Source organism: Anolis carolinensis, chromosome 1 (genome assembly GCF_035594765.1).
Source record: "Anolis carolinensis isolate JA03-04 chromosome 1, rAnoCar3.1.pri, whole genome shotgun sequence".
Classification (NCBI taxonomy): Eukaryota; Metazoa; Chordata; class Lepidosauria; order Squamata; family Dactyloidae; genus Anolis; species Anolis carolinensis.
Window position 1 is genome coordinate 22,503,452 of NC_085841.1, and position 18,621 is coordinate 22,522,072.

At 37.9% G+C, this 18,621-nt stretch overlaps 1 protein-coding gene across 2 annotated transcripts in view; it reads left to right on the plus strand.

Moving 5' to 3' along the window:
- ttbk1 (tau tubulin kinase 1) overlaps positions 1-18,621 on the plus strand; it is a 159,917-nt gene that overhangs the window by 122,312 nt on the left and 18,984 nt on the right. The window contains exon 15 of one of the 2 annotated variants that reach the window (XM_062971131.1): positions 4,840-13,663. The exons of the other annotated variant lie outside the window; for it this stretch is intronic. Within the exon in view, the coding sequence (XP_062827201.1) occupies positions 4,840-5,124 (285 nt within the window). The 3' untranslated portion in view covers positions 5,125-13,663. Of the gene's footprint in view, positions 1-4,839; positions 13,664-18,621 lie in introns of those variants that run through there. 2 annotated transcript variants of the gene reach the window in all.

An 18,621-nucleotide genomic window follows, 5' to 3' on the forward strand; every position in this document is an offset into this window, starting at 1 on the left:
ATTTGTTGGTTGGATAGTCGATACAATATGTGAAATTAAGTTCTGCCTTCAGTCCTTGTTGCCGTGTGTGCTTAGAGTTGCCATTATGTCATTATAAAAGGCAGATTTTTGTTTCCATGCCTTTTTATCAATTAATTGATGCATTCAATCAAAAATGGTACAGCATTTCTTCTACTGTCTTAACTTCATAGAATCATAGAATAATAGAGTTGAAAGAGACTACATGGGCCATCTAGTCCAATCCCATGCCATGCAGGAAAAGCAGATGGCTATCCAGCCTCTGTTTAAAAGCTTCCAAAGAAGGAGCTTCCACACTCTGAGGCAGAGAGTTCCACTGCTGAAGAGCTTTTACAGTCAGGAAATTCTTCCTAATATTTCAGGTGGAATTTCATTTTCTGTAATTTGAACCCATTGCTCCGAGTCCTAGTTTCCAGGGAAGCAGAAAACAAGCCTGTTTCTTCTTCCTTATGGCATTCTTTTATACATTTATACATGGCTATCATGTCTCCTCTCAATCTTCTCTTCTGCAGGCTAAACATTCCCAGCTCTTTAAGATGCTCTTCATAGGGCACGGTCTCCAGACTTTTTATTATTTTAGTTGCCCTCCTTTGGACACCTTCCAGAATGTCAATACAGTAGAGTCTCACTTATCCAAGCCTCACTTATCCAAACCTCTGGATAATCCAAGCCATTTTTGGAGTCAATGTTTTCAATATATCGTGATATTTTGATGCTAAATTCGTAAATAGAGTAAATACAACATAACATTACTGCGTATTGAACTACTTTTTCTGTCAAATTTGTTGTATAACATGAAGCTTTGGTGCTTAATTTGTAAAATCATAACCTAATTTGATGTTTAATAGGCTTTTCTTTAATCCCTCCTTATTATCCAAGATATCCGCTTATCCAAGCTTCTGCCGGCCCGTTTAGCTTGGATAAGTGAGACTCTACTGTATATCTTTTAAACTGTGATGCTCAGACTCAAAATGCTTCCTGTTTATGTCCCTAAATTTCCAGATCTCTTTTTCCATTCCACTTTCTTCCTAGCAAAATTGTGTAGTTCTTCTAGTCCCTTGGATCCTACTGCTTTGGCCTAGATGTTCTATATTACCTTTGGATTCGTTTTTTCTATCTTTATATCTTCTCAATCTATTTTTTGAAGTATCTGCTATCGCACCCAATGACCTTTTTGTCTGCTTCCTTTATTATCTCCGGCAGGCCTGTTTCTGCTCCATCGTGCCCTTGACACAACATACAGCTCCTCTTGACCTTAAGTCCAATGGTTTTCTTTTAAAGGCTCATATCTCTCTCTTTTTGCCTTGTTTCCTGTGCTCTTATTTAACTTTATTTACTTTAAGCTTTATTTTTACACTCATCTTTGTCTTGGATTCTCGTTCCACACAGCATTCTTTTCCCTACTATTTGTGTTCAAACTTTTCATCCCCCAAATCGATGATTGAAATCCTTCCCCTACCCTGTTCTTGTTTGTAGAGTTGAGCAAACTGCTAAAAAATCTGCTTATTTTTCAGACTCCTATTTAAAACCTATGAAATTAATAGGTTGTCATAAGTTGACAGTCATCTTGAATGTATATTATACACACACATTCATAATGTACAGACCCTCTCTTGCCCTTAGTGGCACTTTCTCCTGTCTCCTACTCTCATTAAAGTCCTCCCATTCCTTACTTGCCTTCCTTTGCCTCTTACTTTTATTGCCACTACGATAGGAATGGGAGGCAATTTCTGCATATGCTCTTCTTTAATGCCTGGCTTTGATTGCATGCCAGTGAAAGTGTTCTTGGTACAACCTATATGGTTTAATAACATCAGAAAAGCTATCACTCTGCTCCTGGCAAGCAGCCATACCAGCATGCCTGGCATCAGGGAGGAGAGTGGGGACAGAGTGACGACACATGTTCCCCTGCCACCTCTAAAGTATACTTAGAGTGAGAGGAGGTGAGCAGGTAGATAGCTGGGAAACGGGTGGCAGGAGCTATGTTAGATTTAATTCTGGATTGGAATCAAGTCTGAGCTGGAGGAGGAGAACTTTCAAAGATTGTAACTCTTCTCACCTAGAGAAGAATGGTAAGAACCTGCCAGATTCACTTTCTGATCAATGCTTTGATACTGTTCAGTAACTTCACTAGTCAAAAAGGCAAGATAAAGTCCAAATGTGCTAGGAATTATATTATTTAACATTTAGAGACAAAAAAACAACAACAAATACCATGCAATCCATTCTTGTGGGGAGGGAGGGTTCAGTTTATATTTGGAAGAAAATTTCCTTTACGGCTGACTCATCCTTATAGTGTTAAACTTTAAGTGGGGAGTGGGGAAAATTCCTTGAAGGAAAGGTATCATGTAATAAACTTCACATAAGCTTGTTCATCTTATTCTGGAAAACATTTAGTAGATGTAGATTCTGTGCCCTTGCCTTCTATAATCTATTGTGGATACCAAAGAATTGGCTAAAATCTGGTAAGCGGAAGCATGCAATAAACATGCTCATTAAGTCACAAGAGTATCTTAGTCTCCTTTTTACTTTCTCTACCCAACATAATGAGCTTAGTTTGGCATTGTTTTAGACATTTAAGTTATGAAATCTTAGTCTTTTGTATGGGTTGCTATTTTATTATTATTATTATTTTGCAATTTATTGGCCAACCTGTTTGCCAAAAGACAATTTGGCTGTTGAAGTCGAGGTAGTACAGGAGCCAAGCCAAATCTTAATTGCTAAAATGGAAATATCCAACAACCTTTTCCCTCAAAATACTACCAGTAGAATGAATACTACTTTGGTAACTTTTTATCTAATATCAACATGCCATTTTATTCTTCGTTTCCATCTTATAATATAACAATAACTCTATTTTATATCCTACCTCCATTTCCCTGAAGGGACTCGGGGCGGCTTACATAGGGATAAGCCCGATCCAAAAAAAGATTAAAACTGAATATAGATTAAAACATATCTCAATAAAATCTTGTCAGGACTTTTGAGAACAAACATAGTTATACTAGAAAACGGAAGAATGATTTGGAACTATATTATATTTTTTTCAAGACTCAAAGAGGCTTAGCCTGGCTCTTTAAACTTTTTCTAGAATATTAATATTTATAATTATGGAATATGCCAGGATGTAGAAGGATGTTGTACAGAGGAATAGTAGTTCTTGTTCCTATGAGCAAGTGACAATGAATTTAAACTGCAGAAAGCATAGTTCGGAGGCTAATTAGAGAAACATTCTGTATCAATAGTGGGGCACTAGCACAAATTACCTACGAAGGTTGTACGATCTTTGGAGAGATTTTTTAAAAAGCAAAGTAAAAGTTTTCTGCCAGAAAATCTGCAGACTAACACTTGGTTTTCAGTGGAATAAAATTAAGGATAAGACTCCTGAGGACAACAGAATAATAGTTTAAATGCAAAAAACTCAGGTATTTGACAGCTAATCTCTATGGCCTACAGTTTTCTTTCCTCTCTGTTAATAGAGCTGAACATTGGGGTTAACTATTACAGCTGTTAATATGGCAAATGGATAAATCATGTAAACTTTAAGCATGCACTTTTCTACTCTTTTATGAATTTTCTATTGAACTTCATATTGATCTGTTTAGACAACCTGTAGGTGGGAGAGAAAAAGCTTTGAGGCCTGCTTTCATATCAGCAGCAAAGGCATATTTTTAAAATAACTACATCAGGAATTTCTAAAACGGCATGGCTTGATATGCATGTTTGAGCAATAGAGAGAGAAAAGAAGACCAAGTTGGGAAGCAAAATGCAGGATACTGGGCAGGGCTCTGTTGGGTGAACACTAACTCCCTTCATGTTTTCTGAAGATAATATGTCTGCCTTCTCAAGACATTGGTAAAATGTGCATCAGGATGAATGTCCATGTGTGATACATGGACCTCTCTTCAGATCATGCTGTGCCTATTGCTTTTCTCTTCTGAAGCACACAGCATGTTAGCTGAGTAGTTATGAGAAGCTGCAAATCAATCATGAAGGCATGAGGTGCTTTACTTACAAAAATATTTGAAGTATTGTATTTAACAGATTGAAAGAATGAATATCTCTATTGCAAAATATCATGCTTATTTGAACAGGCAGGCTTTTCTGTAGCAAATGCATTAAAGAAAATGTATATTCCTACCGAAATAACTACTTAACCCATTGAGGGAGGGAGGTGGTATGGCATTTGTGGAGGCAGACAAATATGGGGAAGTATCTTATCTTATCTCAGTTCCCCAAATCAGTCACAAAGGCATGAGGCACTTTCCTTAGAAAAAATATATGAAGTAGCATAGTGACCAGATTGAAATAATGCAGTTCCTTGTTACAAAATACTATGCTTAATTTAATAGGCAGTCATTATGCATTAAAGTAAAAGCTATATCTGTAGCTACTGAACCCATCTGAGGGAGGAGGTCTGGGGCAAATGTGAAGGCAGCCAAATGGAGGGAAGGGAAGGGAAGGGAAGGGAAGTGAGGACTTGAGTCACTGAACGATTCCTCATGCTCATTTCATTTGGATTAGTTTGACAACTGATCACCCATGAGCTTATTCCTAAATGTTAAAGTGGCAGAAGGCTCCCCTTTTGAAACAGTTTAATGATAAAGCGTAGATATGCCTCTTACCCTAAAAGGCCTATCTGAGTATCAGTGTGGGTGTTAGTGTAGTAAGAAGCAAACCCATAGGTTGTATTAAATCCCCATAAAGCGAAAGTGTTTGCCACCCGCCAGTGAAGATTTCTGCAGCATGTGCAGCACAAACCAGGAGCGAGTCAAGTCTTTGCCTGACACCTTTTCCTCCACTCTTCTTGGTCTTTTGCAGTTGGAGGAGGACAGGCATTCTCAGCACTCCCTCCCGAGGTACAGCCCCCTCAGAAGACTGGCGTCCTCCGTTTTCTCCTCCTCAACCCTGGAGACAGAACAGTACCCTCACCTTGGCGGCACTTTCATACAGCGCAGCCGTTCGGCGGAGAGCAGCCCCGTGCGCATGCCCCACCGCAGGCACATGCCCCTCACAGCAGGAAACCACAGACTCATGCCTTCTGTCCTCCGCATTTCCAGATCCCAGCTCCAGCAGGTGTGGGCCCGCTTCACACACAAAACATAGCCTGTACTGGGGGAAGCAGCATCCTTTGTAATGCAATAATAAAGCCCACCTGCCCCATGTGTCACCATTTAATGCAATACTGAATCCCAAACTACTTTGGCCAAAAGGTACTGTAAACTCCCCTGCAAGAAAAAAATACAGAGACTCAGAAACACCCCACCTCCCTCCACCCCATCTCTCTCTGTCTCTCATTTACCACCGTGTTGGGCCAGAGGCTGCATTATAATTCAAGATAAGAATGCAAATTGTATACACATTTGGCATATTAAGGAGTTTATATCAGCACTTCGTGGTAGTGATCTGCAACAGTGAGCTGGTCAGTGTAAGGATGCCACTGCCCCAGTGATGACAACATAACTTGAGCGCAGAGACAGTGTAGTTCCTGGGGAGAGCTGTCTTCCCAATAGGGTAAAGTCCATATACATTTCCTGTTTTTTGGTCTGCAGCAGTGTCTGGTTACATATGGAGACCTTCTATTCAAATTTTAATCAGCCCTTAATTCAGGAACACACTTGAGCAATTTGGGTCAAGAGCTCAGAAGCTGAGAAGGATTCACAGACGCATATTTCAAAAATCACCCCGGCAGCCAAAATCACAGTGCTGTTATTGCAGGTTTTGTATCATATACAAACTGCATTCTTTACCTTGTGATTTTGCCTCCATATTTTATATGACTACATAGATTTCCCTGTAGTTATTCTTACCCAATTCTTTCTCTGGCTTTGTGTATGCCTAAGGTATTGAGGATTTTCCATTATTTTTAGAAGGGAACTGTCCACTTTTTAAATTATTGTTTTTATTTATTTCAAATTATTTTTAAAAGATAGGGACACTAATCTAGGGATTAGATAGGTACTAATCTAGGGATTAGTAAACCTGGTTCACTTGACAGGAAAGAGGAATTTAATCGATATATTATGACAGTACATAAAAAAGAGGATTTTGTCTGTTACCTGCCATAGTAGGAGACCCTGAATTTCTTTGAAAAGTTGTGCAGGCCTTCAATATCTATTGTTCAAACTGAGAAAGAGATCTTGGTCTTTTTATATGATGGATGAGAAACTATGGTTGGTGGAGTGTGTGGAGCAGTTTTCTGCCCTAAGACTAAATGGGAGGCCATAGGGACTACCAAAATTAAAACAAAACCAGAAATATCCACAAGCCTATTTCTGTTTTTTTTTTAATTGGTGGATTTTGATATTACATAGTGCATAGGGGCCCAGCAATCTGTTTAAAAGGTGAATAATCACTCAGAGATTTAGGTACTCCTGAGGAATAAATCATATATGGCCTATAACACAAATGAGGCAGCAGTTTTCCTGTTGTTCCTTATGTTTAAAGATCAGTACCTTTCTTATCTGTCACTCTCTTCATTGGTGCCTAACATGAATAATTTAGGCAGACTCTGTTTGTCATATTGATTTGTTATATAATGTGATTTCAAAAAAAACAAACAAAAACCCTTGAAAAGTGACTGAACCTTTCAAATATACACCAGGTGTTTTGAGCCATGAGAAAATTCGGAATCAAACAACACTCGTGTGTGTAATTTTAAAACAGAAAAGCAATTAACAAACTCATCCTAAAGTTTGTACCTTGATTAGCATTTTAAAGCACATAACTTGTGAGATGCTCTCGTGCTTTTTAACTTGTTATATTTGAAGAAAAAACACACGTTTCAATATTAAACATATCATCAAGTTATATTTTGAATGGCAAAATAAATTATCCTGTTAATTCTATTTTTGATTGGCAGCAGAATTTTCCAGTGGGTTTTTTTCTTGAGATTTTCTCTTAATTTCATTGTTATCTGTTTAATGCCATATATTGTTATATATCTGCACATCTTAAACAAAGTCCTTTTGAAAAGCATTTGTTGTTATTGTAAAAGATTAGGTAAGAGGCTATGAAACAGAACAAGGCCCTTTCAGAAGTTAGAATCCCTTTGTGGGTGTATATTTGCATATGTAGGCAGAAATGACAGGCTTTAAAGGTAATTTTGCATTACTGCATTGCAGTTATATGCACCCTTCCTTTAAAGCAATTCCCATTTAACTCTGCCTCCCCCCCTAGATATTGTATTTTACAATTCCCATCATTCCCTAGCTAGCACAGATTATGGGATTTGTAGTCCAATATATCTGGAGAGCACAAGCTTAAGGAAGGATTTTCTGTGTTAGGGCAGACTTGGGTTGTTGCAGGGGAATCCCAGTCAAAACTACTTTCTGTAGCAAGCAGCAATGAAATGCACGAGTTAAAGAGACTGATTAATATAATCTTTTCAGTTTTCATATTTTTCTAATAGTATAGTATGGGCTGCACAACTATGACAGATCTATTTAGGCAGATCCAAAAGGAAAATAAAATTGCTTCTGCTGGCTGCAATTTAGTATACAACATGCATTGCAACAAATGCCTTTGAAAGGTGCTTTTTGCTCAGTGGCAGAGAACATGCTTTGATTCTTAGTTTCTCCAGATAGGGCTATAAAGGAGCCCTACCTGAATCCACAAAAATTGCTGCCTGTAAGTGTTGACATCTAGGGTAGGCTAGATGAACATGTGGTCTGATGTAGCCTCATTTGTTCCTAAAAGCCTCAGTGCAAGGTAATGTCTTTTGCCTACCAAGAAATTTGATGTCCAAATTCCTCATTAGTACAACCTTGATTTGTAAGTAATGAGGTTTACGCCAACCATGTCTCACTTGCATTCATTGGAAAGGCATTGGTTACCATTCAGTAACATGTCAAAGAACTCTATATCATATAACAGTCTAAATTCCTTGAATTGGTTTTTACTTTGAGCTTCATAAATATCAAAGTCTCTCCCTCTGTACGCTAATCAGGTTGCCCTATTGCATTATTTCTTTCTGAAAACTGTTGAGAGCAATAAACCTAGAAGTTGTTCCTTACATGGACTTTTCATAAAAGACATAGCACAAATGTTATGAGCGAGGTCATCACTTAATGGCAGGCAACCATTCTGTGAGATACTTTATTGACTTGGTATGACTAGCCTCACTACCTTCTTGGTCTTCCTGCTTTACAACTTCATAACAGTTGTTCAGTGTCCTAGTCTATTGCCTTCTCCACCCATCTCCTTTTCTCCAACAGCACACAGTTCCATCGTGCTAGGCTCTTTATAACGGTTTTTTCTTAACTCACTTCCTTCAGCCTCTGGCCTTCTTTGCTTCATGCATTTTCCCTATTATGTAGCATACCTTATTTTATTCCTCCAGCTATCTTGCCTTCAGGGCCCCTTATACACAATCCTATTGCTTCGCTGATTCTCCTGTGAATAGGATGCAAATCCAACGGGCTGTAGATCATCCCAGAGTTTCTGTTTCCAGGCAAATCTTTGGTTTCCCTCATGCCTGTGATTGTCAATATCATTAGAATGACACTATTTTTTTTAGAAACTGTACTGTTTGTGAGCATTCCTTGATTTCACATCAGTAAAACCTATGGCTTGGGAATGGTTTGCAACACAACAGGCAGGAAATTCCTAAATACAGTGTATATATGATAATATATTAGCTTTCTATAGCATCTTTCATCCCAAGTGTTTTAAAGTGCTTTAAAAAGATGTGTACACACCTGTGTGTATATTTCCATAGTATTTATTTAATTTAACATAGCTGCTCTGTTATTTTTTTAAAAAACCTTATTCGGCTGTTGAAATGCCTCCACATCTAATAAGATTAAGGCAGGTAGATTCAACAGCCCCTATGCTGCTATTCACCAGTTCACAATAAGCTGTGGAATGAGAGTAAATTTGAATCCCCAAGGAGGGTGTGAGGAAGAAGAATGCAAGGTTGTGTGCATGCAGGACCTTGGAGATGCTATTGTGATGGCGTAGGGAGAAGCATCCCAGGTCCATTAAAGGCCAAAGAAGGTCAGGATCTCTATTTTTGTGTCAGTGAAACTGCACCATAGATCTACTACTGTGAATCTGGTATCATGGTTCTGTGAAATGACTTCTATATTTCCTCCATTCATGTGAAATAGTCCGAGCTTCACAATGTTGTATCTTTTTGTACGGGAGTCTGACATCAGCATTACAGTCCATGCTTCTTCAGCCTCCTTCAATGAATTTCAATGGTGCTTCCTTCATGGCTATTATTATTTGTTGTTCTTGATTTTTTTGTTTATTCATGTAGTTTTGTTATGAAGCTGTTTTAAAGAAACAATCTTGTAAGAGTGGATTGTTGTCTTGTGCATTGGAAGTCCTAAAACTGGGACAACAAAATATTACTTCCTACCAAAGGAGTGAATTCCATATCATTTTATTTCTTTTTTGTTAAATGTAACTATTTCTCCCCTGAGAAAATATATACTCATACATTTGAATCACATGCATACACCAGCTTTTTTGGGCATGTACATCCTTGGACACAATGCAATCATTGGGTGTAGTCTTTCCTTCATCCTGGATGGTGTTCCAGGCGAGGACCTTGTTTCCATATTATGTTTCAGCAAAATCAGTACCTCATGGATGAAGTCTCTTTTCCGTGGTGTCCTTATGGTTCCCATCACAGGTTGGGATAGATATCATAAAGAGCAATGTCTTTAAAAGTGCCCAACTTCTTGTTTGAAGCAGCAAGTTTGCACATTTACCACCTATGAGTAAATAACAGGTCCCACAGCTTGGTGCTTGAGCTGATCCATTCATCTCTGTCTTTATTCCTCCTGACATTTGTGCATATGCAGTGCAACAGTAAGAGAGCAGTGCTGGATCAAAATGAAAGGCCTCTGGTACACTTTCTCTTCACTTGAGAATATGTATGGCTTCTTCACCCCTGCTTTCTTTTTAATCATCTTCTCCATCATTTTCTTGTGAGTGATATGTGATCATTACCACATTATGGAAATGCTAGCCATTTTAATAGCCAAATAATATTCCTTTTTCTCCTGTTATCCCCACAATCATTTAGCTTGTATGTCCAGATCTTCTATTTCCTGACCGGATGTATGTTGTTACTCAAGTCCATAAACAGCAATTGATGGCCTGGGCTTTATTATAGTAGTATGTTACAAGCCATTTTGTATCTATGGAGAATATAGTGTCTCCACACATGAGGCCCCTTTTTGAATTTAGAATTGCAAAGTTCAGTCAAAAGCCATGTTGGCTGAAGCCACAACATGGAATTGTATGTGTGGCAAGCAGACCAGAATCATCTAGGCTCTGTATGATTTACTGAACTGTAATGCTGCTGCCGCCTCATCCTAGTGCTAAAAGGAGAGTACAAAATATATTCTCCCACTGGTGCTGGTACCTTCAGGCTTGATCCTCGGAGTTGCTGCTATTGCAGTGCAGCTTTAAACTGGAATTGGCTTCATGTTAAATGGACTCAACTCTATAGCTGCCGAGTAGAGCAAATACTTCTGAAGACCTCCTAGGATCTAGGCCATTATAGGTTGTGTTTTCCTTGCACTGTCTTGTATCACGTGCATCCTATGCCCCACTCAGCTATCTCACTGTATAAGAATGCTTGGTTGAAAACTGAATGGCACTGTGATTTGTGACTTATTGGATGTTGTGTTTCCCCAGAACAGTATGAATCTGGTAACGTGTGTTTTCTGTAACATTACATAGCAAGGTAAACGACTGGTCATTGTTCTAGTTCCTTTTCCTGTTAGACTCCTTCTATCATTTATTCTCTATCTGGATCACTTTAACATTTAGACCTGCACTAGCAGTTCCACGAGACAGCACAAAGATGACATTTATAGGAAATATTTCTAACTCTTCATTAGATGTGTTGAAAATCCTCCTTCTTTGTACTACAACCATTGAAAAAATGATCTTCTAATGAATGTACTTTTTTAAAAAAACAAGCTGCTAAACAATGTATAACCTGGGGGTTGAAAGTTGATCTCCATTTCGCAGTCACCTGCATGCAACTTAACACTCAGATACAAACTTGTGCTATCATTTATTTTTTTACGATGTGATATGTTTTCTGTTGGGCCCTTTCACCTCGATGCACCTGGCTTAATTATATCTTCTTTATAAGAAATCACAGAGCTTCCTTATCAACACTTCATTGCAATTGCAGACAGATGATCTGCCAACATGAAATGCATACACATTGAAAGAGCTGCTTCATGTTACCAGTGGAATAAGAAAGGTGCCCATGGGAGACTTACTTCCCCTTCACTTTGGTCCTTCCTGAGAAAAGCAAAGTCAAACTATGGTCAGAAGGATATTAAGATTTTTAGACTGTTAAACTATTTCCTTTTTCTTGCTTGAATAGGAATAAAAAGAACAATTAAGGTGGTTAACACCATCCATATATGTTTGTTTTTTCCAAGTCTTTCATAGGTACAAATCTGGGCTTGGAAAAATAGCTGTGCTTGCTGCGAAATTCTGGGAGTTCTAGTCTCCAAAGGGAATGTTTCCAAACTCTGGTTTAAAAAATACAGCAACATGTTAAGAGTGTTCTGAATTGAGACTTCAGTACTTCGGAACTGAACAGTCCAGCCTGTGAAAGGCTTAAGCCTTTGCTATACTCTAATTGATCTATGTGTGAATGACAAGATAGGCCAAGAATTGCCAGGCTAAACACTTGCAATCTGCAGAGCTGTTGTTCCCCAATGAATACAGAACGTTGCTTCAACAGATGTTAAAAGGAAGGTAAATCCTTTTAACAGAGCACTTCTGTTTTCATAGGTTTTAATCGGTATGTTGGTATCTTAGCCCACTCTAAAGGATAATGAGATGAATATTTCTAATAGGAAATTACTAAGCATGTGCCTGCCATAACAATGACACTAAAAGTAAAAACTACTGTTCCAAAACCATGTAGCTGCATTTTCTGAAGGGCATTTGTGCCTTTATAATTCTCAAAGCAGCGTTGGCTTCCAAAATTCTCCAATCCTAATATTTGGTGCAACTCCCTGTTTTTGAGATTTTTTAAACCAAACATCTTATTTTTCTGTTAGAGGAGGACGGTCTTTCTAGAATATGACAAGACTCAAATAAAAACATCTGTAAATTCTTATTTTCTGGTTTGCCAGCTGTACTTCTCAGGTCTAAGGCCTCTTTCAGTTTCCGATGCCTGAGGACACTTGGATGGCTTGTTTTCTCTTCCTCGGGCTTAACAGCTTAGCACATGTTACTCCTACTAGCAAATATAATACTCATAATAATAAAATTAATAATCCTCAGGGACCAGCATATCCTTCCTTTGCCTTATCTCATGAAACTATTGGCTTGTTGCTGTTGTTCCACTGCTAAATCAAATACGATTTCAGCAGTTGATAGTAAAAAATTTAAAAGGTGCAGATAATGGATTGCTTTTGTTTCTGTCCAATGTATGCATAGCAATGCATCCATATTTATCCGAAATAAATCTCAGTAAATTCAATGGGATTTAATCTCCATTCAGGGTGCACAGAACTGGAGCCTTTGTCACTTTAAAGAGCTAGTCTGCACATGCTGGACCCAGTCTTTTTAGCTGCATTGGAGAGATGAAGAGCAGTATGTAAGATTGTACACTCTTTCCCTAGGAACCCCCAGCCGCCCCTTATGTAGGCTCTTCAGTTAAGACTGGTCTCTTAACTCTTTGATTTTTATGCCAGACTGGTATTTGCTCTATAAACCAGCAGTTCAGAGACCGGCTATGTTGCCTTTGCACCCCATTCTTGTCTTGTTATGGCAGTGCATCTTAGTCTGTTTTTCAAAACCTTAAGTAGTCTGCAGAAGATTCTGCACAGGGAACCAGTTCTCTCTCTCTCTCTCTCTCTCTCTCTCTCTCTCTCTCTCTCTCTCTCTCTCTCTCTCTCTATATATATATATATATATATATATATATATATATATATATATATATTAATGAAAACCTTTAAAATTGAGGTCATCTTACAGTCACCGCAGGTGGACATAAATATATATAGCAGCAGCAGTCACCACAATATAAAGGCAGATGAAGGCTTGAAAGACTTCTTATTGGGAGAACAGCTAACTATAACTTTATGAGAGGAAAGGAGAAATTGGGCTGGAAGGACCAAGTTGCCTAAAGGGGTTCAAAAGTTTGTTTTCCCGGAGCCTTTTTATTCTTTGTGTGTATTCCCTGTTTAAACCTAAGGTAACATCCTGAGCTCTTTTCCCCACCCTTCGCCTTTTTTGTACTGCAATAACATTGTATAATATGCTTGCACTATTCTCCTGGGCGCACCAAGCATGTGAGAAGAAGAAGAAAAAACCCTGAAGCTTTTTTTTCAAAACAAAAGCACTGTATTATTTGTGTATATAGAGAGACTGATGATGAGAGAGAATTAGAATTCTGTCTCCTGTATAAAAGCATGCACTAAATTACTTGTATGTAGATCACGCTGTAAATGCTGCAGAGTACTGTAAGATCCTACACTTGAAATCACATTGACAAGCAACTTCATCTTTTAAAAAAAGAAGAAACAAAAAACTAAACCGAAGCTGTGCAATGGATTTTGTGCCTTTTTTAAATCCATGTATGTTAATCCAGACAATCGGAAAAAAGCTTGTATACTACCAAAACCTTATTAAAGAATCAAAGGCAGAACTTTTGATGGTGGTTTTATTTGCATGTGACATTCAGTGGAGCCTAGCTACTTTTGTGTTATTATGAAGCCTTCAGATTCACACACAAGAACTCTGCTGTTGGACGGCATTACACATGGAAAACCCTTTCCCCATATTTTTTCAGAAAACAGTCTTTTCCTTCTAATGGTAACTCTGCCTTCTGGAGGAAAACAGGGTAAATATCTAATTTCAACAGAGTTTTAGTTCATTGCCTTCAAAATTTTGTCTTCCAACATTAGAATATCAGTAAATATAACTATCAGTGAATTATTAATAATCTGTACTGTAAATCTTCCTTTATGTCATCTGAATCCATTGGATTTGGTCATATCTTACACTGCTTCATAGGTTAGGACCAAAACCAATTGATTCAAATCCATTGGAGGTAATGGGTTAATTTTCATTGGAAGTTTGCGAACAGAGTTTGGATGGCCAGTTATACTTTAAGTATAGATTTCTGGCACTGGCACAAGGTTAAAACTAGATGACTCCTGGGTCCTTTCAAAAGTACAAGTCTATGATCATATAAACCACTGTTTTCCATCTTAACCCAGACAATAGAATTTCTTTGGAGCATGTATTGACTCCATATTATGTTTTTACACACCCATTTCCCACTTTTCCCTGCTCGTTGAGTGGGACTGATGAGGATAAAGAAAAAGACTGATCTTTCTCTGAGAACTAGTAAGCATTTTGCAACTAGGTGCTCTATTGATAGACTCTTCCTCATAGTGGGAAAAGGCAGGCGATGCAAGTCAGTAGGGTGGTTGAGTGTTCTCTTTCTTCCCGTTTAGTGACACAGGAGAGCTCCAGAAGTGACATCACAAAAATAGCAGCAACTTCTAAACACATAGTGTGTGAAAACTGGATGTGACAGCAAGATTCATTTGGTGAAGGCATAACTAACCATAGGGTAAATAAATGGCATTGCTTGCATTATTACTTTCCAAAGCATGTCCCCTCCAGAGTCATACTCATTTTTTCAGAACTGTGCAGTTGCAAAATAAAAGCCAATGTTGCATGACTAGATAAGTAAATTGATCTCATGCAAGTAGCCAAATTGATATATCTCAGTGTTACTGAAGTCAAGGGTGGAAGAGTATATCACATTTACTAGATAAATTTCAATATTTCTGCAGTGCAAGGAAGACATAAATAGCCCATGAGCAAGTGCAAGAGCTCTGTTTATGGCTGGAAAGCCACTCCTAAATCATCACACTCCTGTCTTACATGCCTGTGGGCTTTAAGAGCTGTCAATGATTATGATACAGGGTGTTGGGCTAGATGTACAAATAAGCCTGATATATAAGGTAACTTCATGTGATGCAGATTATTTGAGAGAGACCATACTGGATATGGGAAATGGTGGGTTTTGTCCAAAGAAAGACAACGGAACCTGTCTGTCTCTATTTTTGCCACTAGAAATTGGGGGTGGTAACACAGCTAGAACAATGGTTGGCATTATGAAAAGAAATGATGGCATCATCCAGACACTATGGGCTCATGGTCCAAACAATATGTCATGCTACTACTACACTTTGGCTTCTGATGTGTCCAGATCTCATATCAAATTGTTTTCATGGTTTCCTTTGATACCGAGTGCTTGCCTGAACCATCATCATCTTTCATTAACTCAAATGTTGGGTAATGTCCTGTTGCATCAGGACACAAGGTTTTGATGTTGGGTAGCCAATTCCACTTTTCTGGGTTTCAAATTAGTGCTGTTTAAACTTTGTCCTAAATCAACCTGTTCTGTGGAAAAGGAGTGTCAGAATGTGGATATCCAAAGGGCCTTAAGATTTCCTTTGCAGTACAAAAGGATTACCAATGAATTCTCTTTTTATTTGTGAAAAAGTGAGCTTCCATCTGGGAAAAACAATGCTACCATTTCAAGATGACTCAGACACAATTGCATTTTACTAAATGCAGCATGCCTCCTCTTGAAGACATTTCCTTGAACTCTGTTGGTACTGCAGCTATCTTGCAGTTGGTCTCACATAAAAGATCTCCAGAACATCTGAGCCATCTCTTAGCATTTGGGAACAAAGTACTCTGTAAGGTTTGAATATATTGAAGGCCAGCTGTTAAGAGACAGCCAGATTTGTTTAACATCTTTGTCAGGTCAATCAAAAGATCGCTCCAGGTCAAATGTTGTAGCCAGCAGTTCTTCTGAACCTCAACCACACATATGGTTCTATCTCTGCCAAACAATGCATTAAAGACAGGAAATGACATTGATTGAAAATATAACTTTGTGGCAAGGACGACTGACATAACATTTTTTGAATAATTTTTTGTATCTAGACTAAAATAAAACATACATACTGTTCTGTACACATACAAACAAAGCAAAAGAAATATCAACAGCAAAAGATTAAAATACTTTTTCTAGAATAATAGTACTATATCCTAAATGTTAAAAAAACAATAACTACAAACTACAAAAAACCTACGTTATCTAATTTAAGGGTTTTACGTTCTCTGTCTGGTGGTTATATTCTCTTATTTTTCTACGCCTATTCAGTGTAAAGGAACCATTGGTACAAACTTTCTCACATAATAACACACTTCCAGTCCAAAAAAAGTGATGGAGATTTGACCTTATCTTTACTGGAGAAACACAACCAGTCTTTCTTAAAGATAGTTAGAGATTTCTCCTTAATCAACGTAGTATGTTTATCCATTTCTGCAAGTTCAATATTTTCATAAGCCAATCGTTTTGTGACAAAATCATTTAGTCTTTCTCTCTTTGAGTTTACATAATTCTTGCTGCTGTTATCATGTATAGCAATAATCTTTAACATTTTCTATCAAGTTGTTCATCTAACATCCCAAGTAGAGTTCAGGTTTCATTTCAAATTTGACTTTAACAATTTATTCTAAAATTATATGTATTTGTATTGTTGAAGGCTTTCATGGCCAGAATCACTGGGGTGTTGTGTGGTTTCCAGGCTGTGTGGCCATGTTCTAGCAATATTTTCTCCTGACGTTTCACCTGCATCTGTGGCTGGCATTTTCAGAGGATCCATGCATTTGTGCCCAGTATTTCTGTGCCTTTTTTTTTTTACATGGCTGCTATATATTATAAAAAGTGCCCACCTTTTCACTGCATTTCCAACAACCACTGGAACTATTTTTATACATTTTAGCAATCCTTTCTGGTTTCAGGTACCATCTATACATCATTTTATTAAAGAAATCTTTCAAGCTCTTTGTCTATACCCTTTCCCATTGTTCCATTTGTATTTGTTTACCAAACTGTTATGCCCACTTAACCATACAATATTTCATCTGTTCCTTTTCTATTTCATACTATAACAACCATTTATACAACTTAGCAATTAAGTGATCATCTCCAAAGTCCAAAACAGTTTCAAGTTCAGGTTTGCTAGTAAGAAATCCAATAAGTTTTTAACCATTTTAAATGGTTCTACTAAATGTCTGTAGGGAAACCATTTTATTGAGAAGTTTTCAGACAGTCGTTCCTTTCTTATCTAGTTTTAAACAGACCTCACAACCTCTGAGTATGCCTGCCTTAGATTTGGGTGAAACGTCAGGAGAGAATGCTTCTGGAACATGGTCATACAGCTCAGAAAACTCACAGCAACCCAACTTATTAACTGTTTCCCAAGAGCGGAACAGTCTGCCTCGGAGGGTGGTTGACTCTCCTTCTTTGGAAGTCTTTAAGCAGAGGCTGGATCTTTCCAAAGTAATTTAATTGTGTATTTATGCATGATAGGCGGTTGGTTTCCCCCAATGAACTCTATTTTCCATCAAGGAAATAGGCTTTCTCTCAAATGAAACATTGTTCTCTGTTCTGACCATGTCTGACTTAGCATATCCATGGCAAAGTCAATTCTTTCCACTTTCCTCTCCACACCCTCATTTTTAAAGTAGTTTTTTTTATTTTAAAAAGATACACATTTCTATATCTCTTGCATTGTAGTTTGGTTTTTTTCTTCACTATGAAACAGAAGACCTTTTAGTCCCAAAATAACATTGACAATCATTAATGTGGTATCTAGTGGCTGTTTACAACTACTGACACATAGAACATATATTTTCCCCATTTAGTATCCATCAGTGGACGGAGAAAGAAATACAGAGGATACAGACTCTGCCCAATCTGAAGAATCCTGGGACTCGTACTGTTTCAGACATATTACTTATAATATCTTTACTTCATATGTTGATAATACTGCCTTTATTTCAGGGCACTGAAAGCTAACACAAGTGTTTCCAAAAACAACTATTCTGACAACCTTTAGCTGAATTAAACAATTTCTCCCTAAATAGGTGTGATGATGGCCATTATTCCTAAAATATCAAGGTTTTTTTCCCCCAGGTGGGGATATTGAAGACAATGCAAAATTAATTTAGTTCATTTTGGGCATAATGGGTATCACTGCCCCTATTTAGAAACTGTTTGCCTCATTTAAAGGTTAGTGATGTTATGCTGATGAGAATGGAAAGATAGAAATTCTACTTCCATCATTCAATGTTCAGGTGGTCACACTCTTTTAGCCATTGAATGCTAGCTTCAAGAAAATTGCTTTTTTTTTTGGAATCAGCCCATTTTAATGTATATTCCTAGCCCACACTACATGGAACTCCAGAGTAAGAGGCACAAAGGCTTTCAGGCTTTCAACCATTCATGCTTTCAGTTAGGCATAGTGACTGATACCTGGATACACCAAATTGGGAGAAATAAATAATGGCAACACCACCACCTGGCTCTGAATCCAGAGAGAGGAGGAAATTTGCTTTCCCACATCCAGCTCAATTGTTGGAGGACATGTAAAGCTACAGGTTTTTTTCCTAAAAAAAAAAAGGGGGGGGAGGGGGAGCAGTTTAAATAGCACCAGATTATTAAAATCTTCCCGGTCATCCATAAAAAAGGGAAATTGCCACCACCAGCAGTTGACTTGGTATAAAATG